Source organism: Pecten maximus, chromosome 8 (assembly GCF_902652985.1).
Source record: "Pecten maximus chromosome 8, xPecMax1.1, whole genome shotgun sequence".
In the NCBI taxonomy this organism is placed as follows: domain Eukaryota; kingdom Metazoa; phylum Mollusca; class Bivalvia; order Pectinida; family Pectinidae; genus Pecten; species Pecten maximus.
In genome coordinates this window covers 40,420,302-40,438,722 of record NC_047022.1, presented here as the reverse complement: position 1 = coordinate 40,438,722, position 18,421 = coordinate 40,420,302, and the positions used below count along the sequence as shown (strand labels likewise).

Below are 18,421 nucleotides of genomic sequence, written 5' to 3'. Positions count from 1 at the left end.
ACTGTAGTAAAACAGGTACAACTACTACAGTTAAACAGGTACAACTACTACAGTTAAACAGGTACAACTACTACAGTTAAACAGGTACAACTTCTGTAGTAAAACAGGTACAACTAGTGCAGTAAAACAGGTACAACTACTACAGTTAAACAGGTACAACTACTACGGTAAAACAGGTACAACTAGTGTAGTAAAACAGGTACAACTACTGCAGTAAAACAGGTACAACTACTGTAGTAAAACAGGTACAACTATTACAGTTAAACAGGTACAACTACTGTAGTAAAACAGGTACAACTACTGTAGTAAAACAGGTACAACTACTGTAGTAAAACAGGTACAACTACTACAGTTAAACAGGTACAACTACTACAGTTAAACAGGTACAACTACTGTAGTAAAACAGGTACAACTACTGCAGTAAAACAGGTACAACTACGGTAGTAAAACAGGTACAACTACTACAGTAAAACAGGTACAACTACTACAGTAAAACAGGTACAACTACTACAGTAAAACAGGTACAACTATGGTAGTAAAACAGGTACAACTATGGTAGTAAAACAGGTACAACTACTACAGTAAAACAGGTACAACTACTGTAGTAAAACAGGTACAACTACTACAGTAAAACAGGTACAACTACTGCAGTAAAACAGGTACAACTACGGTAGTAAAACAGGTACAACTACTACAGTAAAACAGGTACAACTACTACAGTAAAACAGGTACAACTACTGTAGTAAAACAGGTACAACTATGGTAGTAAAACAGGTACAACTACTACAGTAAAACAGGTACAACTACTGCAGTAAAACAGGTACAACTACTGTAGTAAAACAGGTACAACTACTACAGTAAAACAGGTACAACTACTACAGTAAAACAGGTACAACTACTGCAGTAAAACAGGTACAGCTACTGTAGTAAAACAGGTACAACTACTACAGTTAAACAGGTACAACTACTACAGTTAAACAGGTACAACTACTGTAGTAAAACAGGTACAACTACTGTAGTAAAACAGGTACAACTACTACAGTAAAACAGGTACAACTACTTCAGTTAAACAGGTACAACTATTACAGTAAAACAGGTACAACTACTACAGTTAAACAGGTACAACTATTACAGAAAAACAGGTACAACTACTTCAGTTAAACAGGTACAACTATTACAGTAAAACAGGTACAACTATGGTAGTAAAACAGGTACAACTATGGTAGTAAAACAGGTATAACTACTACAGTAAAACAGGTAAAACTACTGTAGTAAAACAGGTACAACTACTGTAGTAAAACAGGTACAACTACTGTAGTAAAACAGGTACAACTACTGTAGTAAAACAGGTACAACTACTGTAATAAAACAGGTACAACTACTGTAGTAAAACAGGTACAACTATGGTAGTAAAACAGGTACAACTACTGTAGTAAGACAGGTACAACTACTACAGTTAAACAGGTACAACTACTGTAGTAAAACAGGTACAACTACTGTAGTAAAACAGGTACAACTACTGTAGTAAAACAGGTACAACTACTGTAATAAAACAGGTACAACTACTGTAGTAAAACAGGTACAACTATTACAGTTAAACAAGTACAACTACTGTAGTAAAACAGGTACAACTACTGTAGTAAAACAGGTACAACTACTACAGTAAAACAGGTACAACTACTGTAGTAAAACAGGTACAACTACTGTAGTAAAACAGGTACAACTGCTGTAGTAAAACAGGTACAACTACGGTAGTAAAACAGGTACATTTACTGTAGTAAAACAGGTACAACTACTGTAGTAAAACAGGTACAACTATTACAGTTAAACAAGTACAACTACTGTAGTAAAACAGGTACAACTACTGTAGTAAAACAGGTACAACTACTACAGTAAAACAGGTACAACTACTGTAGTAAAACAGGTACAACTACTGTAGTAAAACAGGTACAACTGCTGTAGTAAAACAGGTACAACTACGGTAGTAAAACAGGTACATTTACTGTAGTAAAACAGGTACAACTACTGTAGTAAAACAGGTACAAATATGGTAGTAAAACAGGTACAACTACTGTAGTAAGACAGGTACAACTACTGTAGTAAAACAGGTACAACTACTGTAGTAAAACAGGTACAACTACTGTAGTAAAACAGGTACAACTACTGTAGTAAAACAGGTACAACTACGGTAGTAAAACAGGTACATTTACTGTAGTAAAACAGGTACAACTACTGTAGTAAAACAGGTACAAATATGGTAGTAAAACAGGTACAACTACTGTAGTAAGACAGGTACAACTAGTGTAGTAAAACAGGTACAACTACTGTAGTAAAACAGGTACAACTACTGTAGTAAAACAGGTACAACTACTGTAGTAAAACAGGTACAACTACTGTAGTAAAACAGGTACAACTACTGTAGTAAAACAGGTACAACTATGGTAGTAAAACAGGTACAACTACTGTAGTAAAACAGGTACAACTTCTGTAGTAAAACAGGTACAACTATGGTAGTAAAACAGGTACAACTACTGTAGTAAAACAGGTACAACTACTACAGTAAAACAGGTAAAACTACTGTAGTAAAACAGGTACAGCTACTGTAGTAAAACAGGTACAACTATGGTAGTAAAACAGGTACAACTAATATAGTAAAACAGGTACAACTACTATAGTAAAACAGGTACAACTACTGTAGTAAAACAGGTACAACTACTGTAGTAAAACAGGTACAACTACTACAGTTAAACAGGTACAACTATGGTAGTAAACCAGGTACAACTACTACGGTAAAACAGGTACAACTACTGTAGTAAAACAGGTACAACTATGGTAGTAAAACAGGTACAACTAATATAGTAAAACAGGTACAACTACTGTAGTAAAACAGGTACAACTACTATAGTAAAACAGGTACAACTACTGTAGTAAAACAGGTACAACTACTGTAGTAAAACAGGTACAACTACTGTAGTAAAACAGGTACAACTATGGTAGTAAAACAGGTACAACTACTGTAGTAAAACAGGTACAACTACTGTAGTAAAACAGGTACAACTACTGTAATAAAACAGGTACAACTACTGTAGTAAAACAGGTACAACTATTACAGTTAAACAAGTACAACTACTGTAGTAAAACAGGTACAACTACTGTAGTAAAACAGGTACATATACTGTAGTAAAACAGGTACAACTATTACAGTTAAACAAGTACAACTACTGTAATAAAACAGGTACAACTACTGTAGTAAAACAGGTACAACTATTACAGTTAAACAAGTACAACTACTGTAGTAAAACAGGTACAACTACTACAGTAAAACAGGTACAACTACTGTAGTAAAACAGGTACAACTACTGTAGTAAAACAGGTACAACTACTGTAGTAAAACAGGTACAACTACTGTAGTAAACAGGTACAACTACTGTAGTAAAACAGGTACAACTACTACAGTAAAACAGGTACAACTACTGTAGTAAAACAGGTACAACTACTGTAGTAAAACAGGTACAACTACTACAGTTAAACAGGTACAACTACTGTAGTAAAACAGGTACAACTACTGTAGTAAAACAGGTACAACTACTGTAGTAAAACAGGTACAACTACTGTAGTAAAACAGGTACAACTACTATAGTAAAACAGGTACAACTACTACAGTAGTAAACAGGTACAACTACTGTAGTAAAACAGGTACAACTACTGTAGTAAACAGGTACAACTACTGTAGTAAACAGGTACAACTACTGTAGTAAAACAGGTACAACTACTGTAGTAAAACAGGTACAACTACTGTAGTAAAACAGGTACAACTACTGTAGTAAAACAGGTACAACTACTGTAGTAAAACAGGTACAACTACTGTAGTAAAACAGGTACAACTACTGTAGTAAAACAGGTACAACTACTACAGTAAAACAGGTACAACTACTGTAGTAAAACAGGTACAACTACTATAGTAAAACAGGTACAACTACTGTAGTAAAACAGGTACAACTACTGTAGTAAAACAGGTACAACTACTGTAGTAAAACAGGTACAACTATGGTAGTAAAACAGGTACAACTACTGTAGTAAAACAGGTACAACTACTGTAGTAAAACAGGTACAACTACTGTAGTAAAACAGGTACAACTACTGTAGTAAAACAGGTACAACTACTATAGTTAAAACAGGTACAACAACTATAGTAAACAGGTACAACTACTGTAGTAAAACAGGTACAACTACTACAGTTAAACAGGTACAACTACTACAGTTAAACAGGTACAACTACTACAGTTAAACAGGTACAACTACTACAGTTAAACAGGTACAACTACTGTAGTAAAACAGGTACAAGTACTATAGTAAAACAGGTACAACTACTATAGTAAAACAGGTACAACTACTGTAGTAAAACAGGTACAACTATGGTAGTAAAACAGGTACAACTATGGTAGTAAAACAGGTACAACTACTACAGTTAAACAGGTACAACTACTGTAGTAAAACAGGTACAACTACTACAGTAAAACAGGTACAACTACTACAGTTAAACAGGTACAACTACTACAGTTAAACAGGTACAACTACTGTAGTAAAACAGGTACAACTACTGAAGTAAAACAGGTACAACTACTGTAGTAAACCAGGTACAACTACTGTAGTAAACCAGGTACAACTACTACAGTTAAACAGGTACAACTACTGTAGTAAAACAGGTACAACTACTGTAGTAAAACAGGTACAACTACTGTAGTAAAACAGGTACAACTACTGCAGTAAAACAGGTACAACTACAGTAGTAAAACAGGTACAACTACTGAAGTAAAACAGGTACAACTACTGTAGTAAACCAGGTACAACTACTGTAGTAAACCAGGTACAACTACTACAGTTAAACAGGTACAACTACTGTAGTAAAACAGGTACAACTACTGTAGTAAAACAGGTACAACTACTGTAGTAAAACAGGTACAACTATTACAGTAAAACAGGTACAACTACGGTAGTAAAACAGGTACAACTACTGTAGTAAAACAGGTACAACTACTATAGTAAACAGGTACAACTACTGTAGTGAAACAGGTACAACTACTGTAGTGAAACAGGTACAACTATGGTAGTAAAACAGGTACAACTACTATAGTAAAACAGGTACAACTACTGTAGTAAAACAGGTACAACTGCTGTAGTAAAACAGGTACATCTACTATAGTAAAACAGGTACAACTACTGTAGTAAAACAGGTACATCTACTGTAGTAAAACAGGTACAACTGCTGTAGTAAAACAGGTACAACTACTGTAGTAAAACAGGTACAACTACTGTAGTAAAACAGGTACAACTACTATAGTAAAACAGGTACAACTACTGTAGTAAAACAGGTACAACTACTATAGTAAAACAGGTACAACTACTATAGTAAAACAGGTACAACTGCTGTAGTAAAACAGGTACAACTTTGGTAGTAAAAAAAGGTACAACTACTACAGTTAAACAGGTACTACAACAGCATAAATCTTGTAGATTTCTGAAACAAAAGTTATGAGGAGACAGACTCAAATATGTAATCTTAACAGAGCTTGAAATAGTCCCTCTATACAAAAAGGGGTCCAATGTGGATATGTCCGACTGATTATTAAAATGGTTCTAGATCTAGAGGATATAATAGATATACGTTGTATATATACATATACAGTATATATATATATGAATAATCATTATTATCTCAGTATCTAATTCTATATTTTGTCCTACAGAGGCATCATCAGACAGCATCACCACACTGGGGCTCCGCCTGGTGGCCAGTACCGTCACATCCTTCCTTGTGTTAGCCCTCCTGCTCTTCATGGTCCACCGCCTTCGCCAGCGTCGCCTGATGATAGCTATGAGACGTATGTATAAAAATAATAACATCACAAATGAAAGGCTGAACCAGAAAATGTGTATAGATTCATAATACTGACTATCTGAAATGTATTCTTTTACAATGTCTTCAGTGCCGCTTTATCCAGATGCATCCTGGAGAATTTTTGTGTTCATTAGCTTTACTATGCCAGAACCTTGTTAATAATGATACATGTATTCCAAGCTTGAAATAGATGGGTTGTTACTAGGGCTATTTGAAGTGGCTGGGTTGACTTTGAAAAGGCTGCATTACTGGGACTATTTGCACATTGTAGAGAGGCTACATTACTAGGACTATTTGTATATTGTAGAGAGGCTTCATTACTAGGACTATTTGTATATTGTAGAGAGGCTTCATTACTGGGACTATTTGTATATTGTAGCAAGGCTACATTACTGGGACTATTTGTATATTGTAGAGAGGCTTCATTACTGGGACTATTTGTATATTGTAGAGAGGCTTCATTACTTGGACTATTTGTATATTGTAGAGAGGCTTCATTACTAGGACTATTTGTATATTGTAGAGAGGCTACATTACTGGGACTATTTGTATATTGTAGAGAGGCTTCATTACTGGGACTATTTGTATATTATAGTAAGGCTTCATTACTGGGACTATTTGTATATTGTAGAGAGGCTACATTACTAGGACTACTGTATACCTGGTATTTTTCGCCCCAGGTTATTTTCGCCCTTGAGCAACACAGAAGATATTCGCCCCGTTTTAATTTCGCCCTAAACTACTTTTAAGAAATGTATTTTCCTCGTTCACAATCGGAAAATTCCGTTCGGATTCTCGATACAATTGCACTCGGAACACTCAGGGTTTATCCAGTTCCCCCATTTTCTTTTCTTTGCATATCCCGCTGAGGTGTGAAATGTAATCAGGTGTGAAATACAACATTTACCTGTGTTCAGATTTACTTTTAGGCTATATTGATTCAAATAGTATTAGGTATGCATGGTCGATTTCAAGCAAACAGGATGAGTGGTAAGTTCACCGTGCCGTGACTAATTAAAAGTCTACTGACCCGTGTTTTCTTTTCTTCACTTGTCATCGACTGAAGCCACAAGCGATGGTGAACTCATAATGGCAGAGACCTATTTGTTTGCATCATTTAAAAAAAAATGATTGGATTTTAAAAGTTACTTAGTATTTATAGCTTTTGTTTTAAATCAAATATACTAAACCTAGTACGCTGTCTTAGCCGATATTCTCGATTTAACTCCACGTGATATCGCAAATTTACAAGGCCTATATTTAGTTCTAGATTTTATTTCACATGCATAGATTGGAATAAAACAATAACCTATTTTATAAACTTAGTGTATATATATAACACGTGTTGCCTGTAATTGTATAGGATATAACACACTTGAAAAGTACGATGGTATGTTTTGGATCCGACTACAAGTAGCCTATGTACGATAACTTGTAAATCCTGAAATTGAGCTTGAATTTTTCACCGTCATCTTAAATTCGCCCTATCATCAAAGGGCGAAAATGGCGAAAATTAAACGGGGGCGAAAATTACCAGGTATACAGTATTTGTATATTATAGTAAGGCTACATTACTAGGACTATTTGTATATTGTAGAGAGGCTTCATTACTGGGACTATTTGTATATTGTAGTAAGGCTTCATTACTGGGACTATTTGTATATTGTAGAGAGGCTTCATTACTGGGACTATTTGTATATTGTAGTAAGGCTTCATTAATGGGACTATTTGTATATTGTAGAGAGGCTACATTACTGGGACTATTTGTATATTGTAGTAAGGCTACATTACTGGGACTATTTGTATATTGTAGTAAGGCTACATTACTGGGACTATTTGTATATTGTAGTAAGGCTACATTACTGGGACTATTTGTATATTGTAGAGAGGTTCATTACTGGGACTATTTGTAATTGTAGAGAGGCTTCATTACTGGGACTATTTGTATATTGTAGAGAGGCTTCATTACTGGGACTATTTGTATATTGTAGAGAGGCTTCATTACTGGGACTATTTGTATATTGTAGTAAGGCTACATTACTAGGACTATTTGTATATTGTAGAGAGGCTTCATTACTGGGACTATTTGTAATTGTAGAGAGGCTTCATTACTGGGACTATTTGTATATTGTAGTAAGGCTTCATTACTGGGACTATTTGTATATTGTAGAGAGGCTTCATTACTGGGACTATTTGTATATTGTAGAGAGGCTTCATTACTGGGACTATTTGTATATTGTAGAGAGGCTTCATTACTGGGACTATTTGTATATTGTAGAGAGGCTTCATTACTGGGACTATTTGTATATTGTAGAGAGGCTACATTACTAGGACTATTTGTATATTGTAGAGAGGCTACATTACTAGGACTATTTGTATATTGTAGAGAGGCTACATTACTGGGACTATTTGTATATTGTAGAGAGGCTACATTACTGGGACTATTTGTATATTGTAGTAAGGCTACATTACTGGGACTATTTGTATATTGTAGAGAGGCTACATTACTAGGACTATTTGTATATTGTAGAGAGGCTACATTACTGGGACTATTTGTATATTGTAGAGAGGCTTCATTACTGGGACTATTTGTATATTGTAGAGAGGCTACATTACTAGGACTATTTGTATATTGTAGAGAGGCTTCATTACTGGGACTATTTGTATATTGTAGTAAGGCTACATTACTAGGACTATTTGTATATTGTAGAGAGGCTACATTACTAGGACTATTTGTATATTGTAGTAAGGCTTCATTACTGGGACTATTTGTATATTGTAGAGAGGCTTCATTACTGGGACTATTTGTATATTGTAGTAAGGCTACATTACTAGGACTATTTGTATATTGTAGAGAGGCTACATTACTGGGACTATTTGTATATTGTAGAGAGGCTACATTACTGGGACTATTTGTATATTGTAGTAAGGCTACATTACTGGGACTATTTGTATATTGTAGAGAGGCTACATTACTAGGACTATTTGTATATTGTAGAGAGGCTACATTACTGGGACTATTTGTATATTGTAGAGAGGCTTCATTACTAGGACTATTTGTATATTATAGTAAGGCTACATTACTGGGACTATTTGTATATTGTAGAGAGGTTTCATTACTGGGACTATTTGTATATTGTAGAGAGGCTTCATTACTAGGACTTGTTGTATATTGTAGAGAGGCTACATTACTGGGACTATTTGTATATTGTAGAGAGGCCTCATTACTGGGACTATTTGTATATTGTAGAGAGGCTTCATTACTGGGACTATTTGTATATTGTAGAGAGGCTACATTACTAGGACTATTTGTATATTGTAGAGAGGCTTCATTACTTGGACTATTAGTATATTGTAGTAAGGCTTCATTACTGGGACTATTTGTATATTGTAGAGAGGCTTCATTACTTGGACTATTTGTATATTGTAGAGAGGCCTCATTACTGGGACTATTTGTATACTGTAGAGAGGCTACATTACTTGGACTATTAGTATATTGTAGAGAGGCCTCATTACTGGGACTATTTGTATATTGTAGAGAGGCTTCATTACTAGGACTTTTTGTATATTGTAGAGAGGCTACATTACTAGGACTATTTGTATATTGTAGAGAGGCCTCATTACTGGGACTATTTGTATATTGTAGAGAGGCTTCATTACTTGAACTATTTGTATATTGTAGTAAGGCTTCATTACTGGGACTATTTGTATATTGTAGAGAGGCCCCATTACTGGAACTATTTGTATATTGTAGAGAGGCTTCATTACTGGGACTATTTGTATATTGTAGTAAGGCTTCATTACTGGGACTATTTGTATATTGTAGAGAGGCTTCATTACTGGGACTATTTGTATATTATAGTAAGGCTTCATTACTGGGACTATTTGTATATTGTAGAGAGGCTTCATCACTGGGACTACAATTTTTGTATTTGTATATTGTAGAGAGGCCTCATTACTTGAACTATTTGTATTTTGTAGTAAGGCTTCATTACTGGGACTATTTGTATATTGTAGAGAGGCTTCATTACTGGGACTATTTGTATATTGTAGAGAGGCTTCATTACTGGAACTATTTGTATATTGTAAAGGTAGATATCATTATATCATAATAACACAGGAATTTGGTCATCTATGGATTAGTGGCAATTAATTAGACTGGGCTGTATAAGACTGGTTTATATTTCTTTTCATTTTCGGTTAGGTTACCAAGACAACCGACTAGAGCAGATGGAGGATATGGAGGATAGGGTGATCCCCGAGTACTGGCTTCAGTGCCCTCCGTATGAAGATCCACCACCTCCATACACCCCACCAAAGCCTGACCCTCGTTTGACCCCAAGGGAGGCACCTCCACCATATGAGGAAGTACCCAGCAACAATAATAATATCAACATGACTACCATAACACAAAACTCATCACAAGGAAATGGTCATGTAGAGCAGGGAATGCCCCGTAATGTCAGTCATGTAAACCATGAACGCCAGGCATCTGATAGCATACAGGACGCTCTCAACACTGAGCTACTTCAGAGTCTCCGTTTCCGTCAGCAACTACTGTCACGCAGCAGCTCAGAGGAGTCTGTGGATTTATCTGTGCCCAATCACAGGGCTCATTACATCCGCAAGTCCAATTCAACTGTCAATGCCAGGGGTCTGTGTGAGGGCAACAGAAATGTAGCAGGGGAAGGTAACTCCGATCGAAATAGTCATAATAATGGTGTACTTGGGGGAACTTGCAGAGTAGGCCACACAAATAGCTTTGCCCTTCCACCATCTTTGTCTTGTGGATATGATACTGTACCTTGGCACAAAACTGGCTTCAGTCTCCCCAAATCATGCTCCAATACAGCAGTCACGAGGTCTAGGAATGGAAACCAGGAACGCCCTATCAGGAGGTCACGTTCTGGATCAAGTAATGTCAAACAGTGTTCTTATAGAGGTATGTTGCCAAGAGAACGAGACTTACGTGAACCAGAAGATTTGTGTAGACTGGAGGAAATGTCGCTGGAGTTGTACAACAATAATATAGAGACTAACAGTAACAGGGCCGCTGATGGTGAATCTTTACCGTTCAGTCAGCCGTCAGAGCGAAGAGTTGTTGCTGATATAGCAGATACGTTGGAAGGCTATGTTCCGCCGTCCTTTCTGGATCAATCTGACAACAGGACGGTATCTTCTTCCTCGAAAAAGAAGCCTACATCACGTCACCAGAGATACGGTTCTCTTCCTTCCAACATATGCACAGACACACACATGTACGCCAGTGGTAGTGCAGGACATGTACGTAGCAGTTCACACGACAGCACTGGAAATGGCGCCCAGGTCTCCCTTATAGATCCATGTCCTTTGTTACCTAGTGTACATGATAGTGAAATAATGACGATGACTTCTGATCGTTACAGTAGGGATCGGTGTGATAATGTGGACAGAAATGAGCTGATGTTTCGTTCTCCACGGAGGCCACAAAGTCTCGAGCATCTACGTCACCCCAGCCATACATTTAATACTACCGATATCTCAACAATATCTGAATCTGGATTGTCAGGGTGTGACAGCTCCTCCCAACAACAACCTACACAGCAACAACAGAACTTACAGGACTTACAAGCACTTCGGGAACTAAGGCTATCAAACTTGTTACGGAGTCCAGAGAGTGGCTCTGTAAATATTGCTAATTCTCCACCTTCACCTGTGCAGTCTCTCCCTATTCAGAATGCGGCAATGCCTCGTTCCAGCTCCATTGTTTCAGATGTTTCAATGTTTTCTGTATGTTCAGAGACTGGAGAGAAAAAGCTCTCCCAAATCACTGGTCAGGCACTGAGAAGTGATGCACAGTATCCAGAAAATGCTTTTGTAGGACGCCCAGTACTCTCCTTGTTTTCAGGGGCAGACAACTCTTTATCTACAAAAAGGGTAGAAGATGCTGGTAACAACACGGCCAGAGGAAATGTGACAGGCAACTGTTCTCTTACTTGTGAAACTATCGCTGATAATCAGAATGGTAATATTCTGGAAAACAGTAAAGTCAAATCTGATAGCTGTGAAGGAAATGAAAGGTGTTGTGATAAAAAAGACAGAGGCTTAGACCTTGTTAATCATAGAAAAGACGAAAAACATAAATCTAGTAGAGAAAGTCGACTACCGCATGTTAAATTACGTCACAAAAATAAACACCGGACTCATCGGTCCTCGTCAGGTAGTGTTTCATCTGGTAGTAAAAAAAGACACTCGCTAACATCTGATTCACCTTCAGAGTCCACTACTAATATACGACCTTTGCCAAGATCAAGGTCAGAGGTCAAGAACTCAGAGGAACACTCTGCTCTGAGAAAGCAATATAAAATGAAAAGGGGAGATCAACAATTTGTACACTGTGATGCGGCTCCCCCTGTTGGGCATAGTGATCATTTGTTTCATGGGGAACATGATCATGTGACTTGTTCTCCAGGAGCCAACAATTGGGGTGAGGTTTCAGGGTTGTATGCTGTTACTAGTATTATGGGTGATGTGCGGCACTCAAAATCAAAATCAAAGTTGAATGCCGCCCACAAATCTGGAAGTGGAAGCAACAAACTACAAAAATCCCCAACAGATAATAACTCTAGTCTCTTTTGTCCAACAAATGTAGCCTTTGTGAAAAAGAAAGTCAAGTCAAGTAAGCGAGGTCGCCATGGAAATCCTGCTGAACAAAGATCGCCCAACATCAAAATCGGTGGTTATTCTCTAGCGGGTTGTAAAGTCCCAAACAGTGGTTTAGACATTGAATTATCTCCCATGCATGAACTTTCAGACAGTGGCATGAAATTCAAAGATGGCATTTTTGTTGATAATCAAGATGGAGTTTTGTCAGAGTCTAGGTCCAATATGGATAATAACAACTATAGTATGTAATGTGATACAAAATCAATTTATCATCCAGGTACAGTGATACAATATAGATAATAACAACTATAGTATGTAATGTGATACAAAATCAATTTATCATCCAGGTACAGTGATACAATATAGATAATAACAACTATAGTATGTAATGTGATACAAAATCAATTTATCATCCAGGTACAGTGACACAATATGGATAATAACAACTATAGTATGTAATGTAATACAAAATCAATTTATCATCCAGGTACAGTGATACAATATAGATAATAACAACTATAGTATGTAATGTGATACAAAATCAATTTATCATCCAGGTACAGTGACACAATATAGGAGTGTTTGTATATAGCAAAGTTGAACCTTTTTTGTTGCTGAAGTTACACATACAAAATTCAGGCATTAGTTTGACAACAATTACCATCAGAATTTGTAAGTATTGGAGTCTTCAAAGATAAGTCTACATGTTAACTCGATCAGTTTTTAGACACTTGCCTGTCTGATGGATGGTACTCTACTGCTAATAATTTTCATTGAATCAGAAAATCACTTTTCATTAATGTCCACTGTATAATTATACTCGTTCATTGTCAGGTGGAAATAACAAAATCATCAATTGTCATCATAATTTTGAAAAAATGTATCGCAAATTTCTTCTCATTCTGAATCTCTGAAGGAAACATGGCTCGTATTGATGCATAAAGATCTGTTATACATCAACTATTAAGATGATTTTTTGTGTTCACCTTCGATTTCAATACAGTCTCTTCTCCTTTATCTTTCTTAAAATAAATTTGTAAAAGGCTAAAATTTGACATTAAAAGCATGTTTTCATTAGAAATTGGTACAGATGTAAAGTAAGTCAGATCTAAAATAAACAAGGCTTCAGAATGGAGTTCATGTCAGGTCATAGGAAACAAATTTCTTAGTGTACATGTTGGGGGGAGGGGGGGGGGGGGAGGGGTGGGGGTGTTTTAGTAAAACATTAACTCGTGACTTAAAGGAAAATCCAATCCATTTAAGGAAGAAATTTGTTAAAAGATAAGTTATTTTTTAGATACTGATCGTAAGGTATGAGATCTAGCAGGCTAATACTGCTGGCATTAGATCAGATAATCTATACACCAGTCATTTTATAGACATTGGTAGATTTATCTCCCTAATGTCATTTTATAGTAAAAATCAAAGGAGCTTTGTATTGATGTATGAGCTTTTTAAAGTAAGTTGATTTGTTAAACACAGATGATGATTTAGGTGAATAATTGTTATCATTTTGGTTAAGAGTAAAGATGGCAACACATAATTAAAAGCTGTACCAATATACCACAGATGTCATTGTGTAACAAAGCACGTATAGTGTTCAATCAAACAAGCAAGCAATGGATCATGAATATCCCACTGGCAACTCTGTTGAAGGGGAGGTAACTATTAATTTAAAACACTGGTGGAATTACAGAAGGAGAACTTTCCCTAGTGAAAATTTCAAAGTAATTTTTGATTACAGGACAATGTTTGTAATGACCTAGTGTTATTTTTTTTACAGTGTCTGAATGAATTTTGAACTTTGTGTCCTGAATAATTTGCAATAGGAAGAACTGAAAATATCATGTAGAAAAAAATATGTATATGCTTGGAAATCATGTTACTGTATGGAAGTTAAAATGTCTTTTAAAGTGTGAAGAAAATTTGGTATTCTTTATTTATTATGAAATGGAAGATGTAAGATGATTCTTTTTTTAAATGTATCTTATATAAGCTGTAAAGATTTAATTACCTTTATTTAGTGTGAAGTGTATACAAAAGTGACTTCGCACACTTTGTTTACCTGATCAGATCTTTGTTTACCTGACCGGGTCTTCCTTATTTAGGAACAATGTTGTTATTGATCTGAACAATTTTTGTCTTATTTTAAAATTTTATGGGTTTTTTATGTGTTTTACCAAGTAACAATAATTGTTGTGATTTCATGATAATACATTTTATACAGAAGTATTTTTAGGTACTAACAGAAATCGTTGAGTCTCGTTTGTTGAGTGTGCGAGTGTTGACAGTGTAAACACTGTATGATATTATTTTATGAATGTAGTTGCTGTGCAGTAATAGATGGTTATGTGTGGAAGGAAAATATTTGCTATAATTAATTTCACAACATCCCTTTTCTGTCTAATATTTGATTTGGTAAAGGCATAAGTTGTGCTAATTAATTAGTGTCACGTGTATCTGTTTCAAAAATGAGTGTCCAGTAAATTAACGTAAAAAACATCAAACTAATGTTGTTTTACAAATAGTGTTCATTAACATATATCGAAATACAGCCAAACGTGTGAGCTATAATTTTACGTTTCATTGTTTTTGTGGGAATTTACTTTTATTACAAACCTGTTCGGTAAGTTTCATTTTGTCAATGTTATACAATTTATTATGTGAATCAATAAAGGATCTAGACAAGAACCTATAGATATGGTTTACTTATATTGCCCCTAAATGTCGTCCCCATTACTAGTTGAATGATTACATGAAATACAAAATAAAAAGTAAAAAAAATGTAATGTATGACAGTAAACAGTGTTATCAGTTACCTATACAAGGGTCATGGTATCACCAGTCAATTATTGGTGTTATCAGTTACCTATACAAGGGTCATGGTATCACCAGTCAATTATTGGTGTTATCAGTTACCTATACAAGGGTCATGGTATCACCAGTCAATTATTGGTGTTATCAGTTACCTATACAAGGGTCATGGTATCACCAGTCAATTATTGGTGTTATCAGTTACCTATACAAGGGTCATGGTATCACCAGTCAATTATTGGTGTTATCAGTAATATGAGGAAAAAGTTATTGTTAAAGGTGTAAAGTAAATAAAAACTACCAATTACCATTAATGGTAAATTGTTAATAGTATCATTATTGACAATACATGTATATTGTTAATTGTTAAAATTGTCAGTGACTGTTAATGATATTGGGAGTAAATTAAATGTTAATGGTACTATTTTTGACAATATATTATCAAAATTATCAGTGACTGTTAATGATATTGGGAGTAAATTAAATGTTAATGGTACTATTTTTGACAATATATTATCAAAATTATCAGTGACTGTTAATGATATTGGGAGTGAATTAAATGATAATTACTATCATCTTCCTATCGCCTGTGTGGTCATGTGGCCACTACCTGTATTTTATCATCATCAAAAAAAGACAATATCATTGTGATCACTGGTGATCAAAGAACTTGACAAACTGAGGTTAGGAGGATGAAATATAACTAACACCATTATACTTCACTCCAAGTGACAAACTGAGGTTAGGAGGATGAAATATAACTAACACCATTATACTTCACTCCAAGGAGGATGAAATAACTAACACCATTATACTTCACTCCAAGGAGGATGAAATAACTAACACCATTATACTTCACTCCAAGGAGGATGAAATAACTAACACCATTATACTTCACTCCAAGGAGGATGAAATAACTAACACCATTATACTTCACTCCAAGGAGGATGAAATAACTAACACCATTATACTTCACTCCAAGGAGGATGAAATAACTAACACCATTATACTTCACTCCAAGGAGGATGAAATAACTAACACCATTATACTTCACTCCAAGGAGGATGAAATATAACTAACACCATTATACTTCAATCCAAGGAGGATGAAATAACTAACACCATTATACTTCAATCCAAGGAGGATGAAATAACTAACACCATTATACTTCACTCCAAGGAGGATGAAATAACTAACACCATTATACTTCACTCCAAGGAGGATGAAATAACTAACACCATTATACTTCACTCCTAGGAGGATGAAATAACTAACACCATTATACTTCACTCCAAGGAGGATGAAATATAACTAACACCATTATACTTCACTCCAAGGAGGATGAAATAACTAACACCATTATACTTCACTCCAAGGAGGACGAAATATAACTAACACCATTATACTTCACTCCAAGGAGGATGAAATAACTAACACCATTATACTTCACTCCAAGGAGGATGAAATAACTAACACCATCATACTTCACTCCAAGGAGGACGAAATATAACTAACACCATTATACTTCACTCCAAGGAGGATGAAATAACTAACACCATTATACTTCACTCCAAGGAGGATGAAATAACTAACACCATTATACTTCACTCCAAGGAGGATGAAATAACTAACACCATCATACTTCACTCCAAGGAGGACGAAATATAACTAACACCATTATACTTCACTCCATGTTGAGCAAATGTTGTATTGATCATATAGGGCTATAACACTGCTAAAACATTCGTCCTTTATTGGTGAAAATGAACCTTATTTCCATGAATGATATGATAGGTGTTAATCACATTATGATGTATGTTAATGACTGTGGTTGTTATCGGTTATATTAAAGTGTATTGTATGCTGTAAGTCTGTGTAATCAACAGAGGGACTTACCTATTTTGTATATATGATATTATTAACACTGATAATCTATTTTGTATGAGTGTGGCATTAACAACACGTGTATCAAACTATAAATGCTGGGCGTGTATTCTTGGAATGCCAGGGGTGTGTCCATTGTTTTATTGTATGTTGTGCAAGTTCACATCTGTATTATCATGAAATCTTCAATTTCTAAGTCAGATAATTTACCCAATATTTCTACTGCTTACATTGTTGTGAAGCTGGTTATTTACAAGTCCCTGTGTATCAGTGTAGTGAATTATAGTTTGATGTTTGTACGCCAAAACTTTTGACTTTTACATGTATTGCCATTAAAGCAATCATTGAAACTTGTTTTTTCTTCTTCTTTAAATACAACATTATACATTCAATAGACCTTCACATAGTATTATAGACTTTTTACGTAAAGTAATAGAGTTACTGAAATAATAGAATTTCATGGAAATCACAAATGGAAAGCGTGAAACATATGGCACTGCAAAAATCATTATAAAATGTCTTATACTCTGTATGAAAAAATATTTAAACAGATCTTAGAGGGATCTTGGCTCCCACCATTGAATGATCCATATCAGTCAAACGAAAAACTTATCTTTTCTTTTCCCTTCTTCTACTCTTCCTTCAGAGCATCCAATAACTTTATATAACATTATATAGGAGCAACCTGCAATTGTCAAAATCCAAGATGGCCATACCCTTTGTCATTCATTTAGTTCTTTCAATCATTCTTGCATGCACAACTGGAGACCAAGGGGAACCTACATATGAAATTTGAGAAAGATCCTTTCAACCCTTTCTGAGAAATAGCAATAACGATTTTCAATTATCAAAATCCAAGATGGCCGCCTTTCTGCCATGTTGTTTTACGAGCGGTACCAAAATGCAATATGCACAAAAGAGATCAAGCGGAAACCACATATGAAATTTGAGAAAGATCTCTTCAGTACTTACTGAGAAATAGCGGTAACAAACTTCCATTATCAAAATCCAAGATGGCCGCCTGCCGGTCATGTTGTTTTCCAATCGGTCCAAAAATGAAATATGCACAACTAGGGATCAAGGGAAACCTACATATCAAATTTGAGAAAGATCCCTTGAGCAATTGTTGAGAAATAGCGATAACTAGAATTCGTTACATACGGACGGACCACGGACGCA

At 35.4% G+C, this 18,421-nt stretch overlaps 1 protein-coding gene and 1 long non-coding RNA gene across 2 annotated transcripts in view; both read left to right on the top strand.

Moving 5' to 3' along the window:
• Window positions 1-13,735, top strand: part of LOC117333512 — a 57,604-nt gene extending 43,869 nt beyond the window's left edge. The window contains exons 3-5 of the mRNA XM_033892834.1: window positions 5,748-5,882; window positions 10,104-12,961; window positions 13,102-13,735. Of these exons, the coding sequence (XP_033748725.1) occupies window positions 5,748-5,882; window positions 10,104-12,793 (2,825 nt within the window). The 3' untranslated portion in view covers window positions 12,794-12,961; window positions 13,102-13,735. The remainder of the gene's footprint in view (window positions 1-5,747; window positions 5,883-10,103; window positions 12,962-13,101) is intronic.
• A 2,085-nt stretch (window positions 13,736-15,820) lies between these two features.
• Window positions 15,821-17,596, top strand: LOC117333513. The gene is made up of 2 exons (XR_004533918.1): window positions 15,821-16,041; window positions 16,100-17,596. It is a non-coding gene; the product is annotated as an uncharacterized LOC117333513 (long non-coding RNA).
• The last annotated feature ends 825 nt before the right edge of the window (window positions 17,597-18,421 follow it).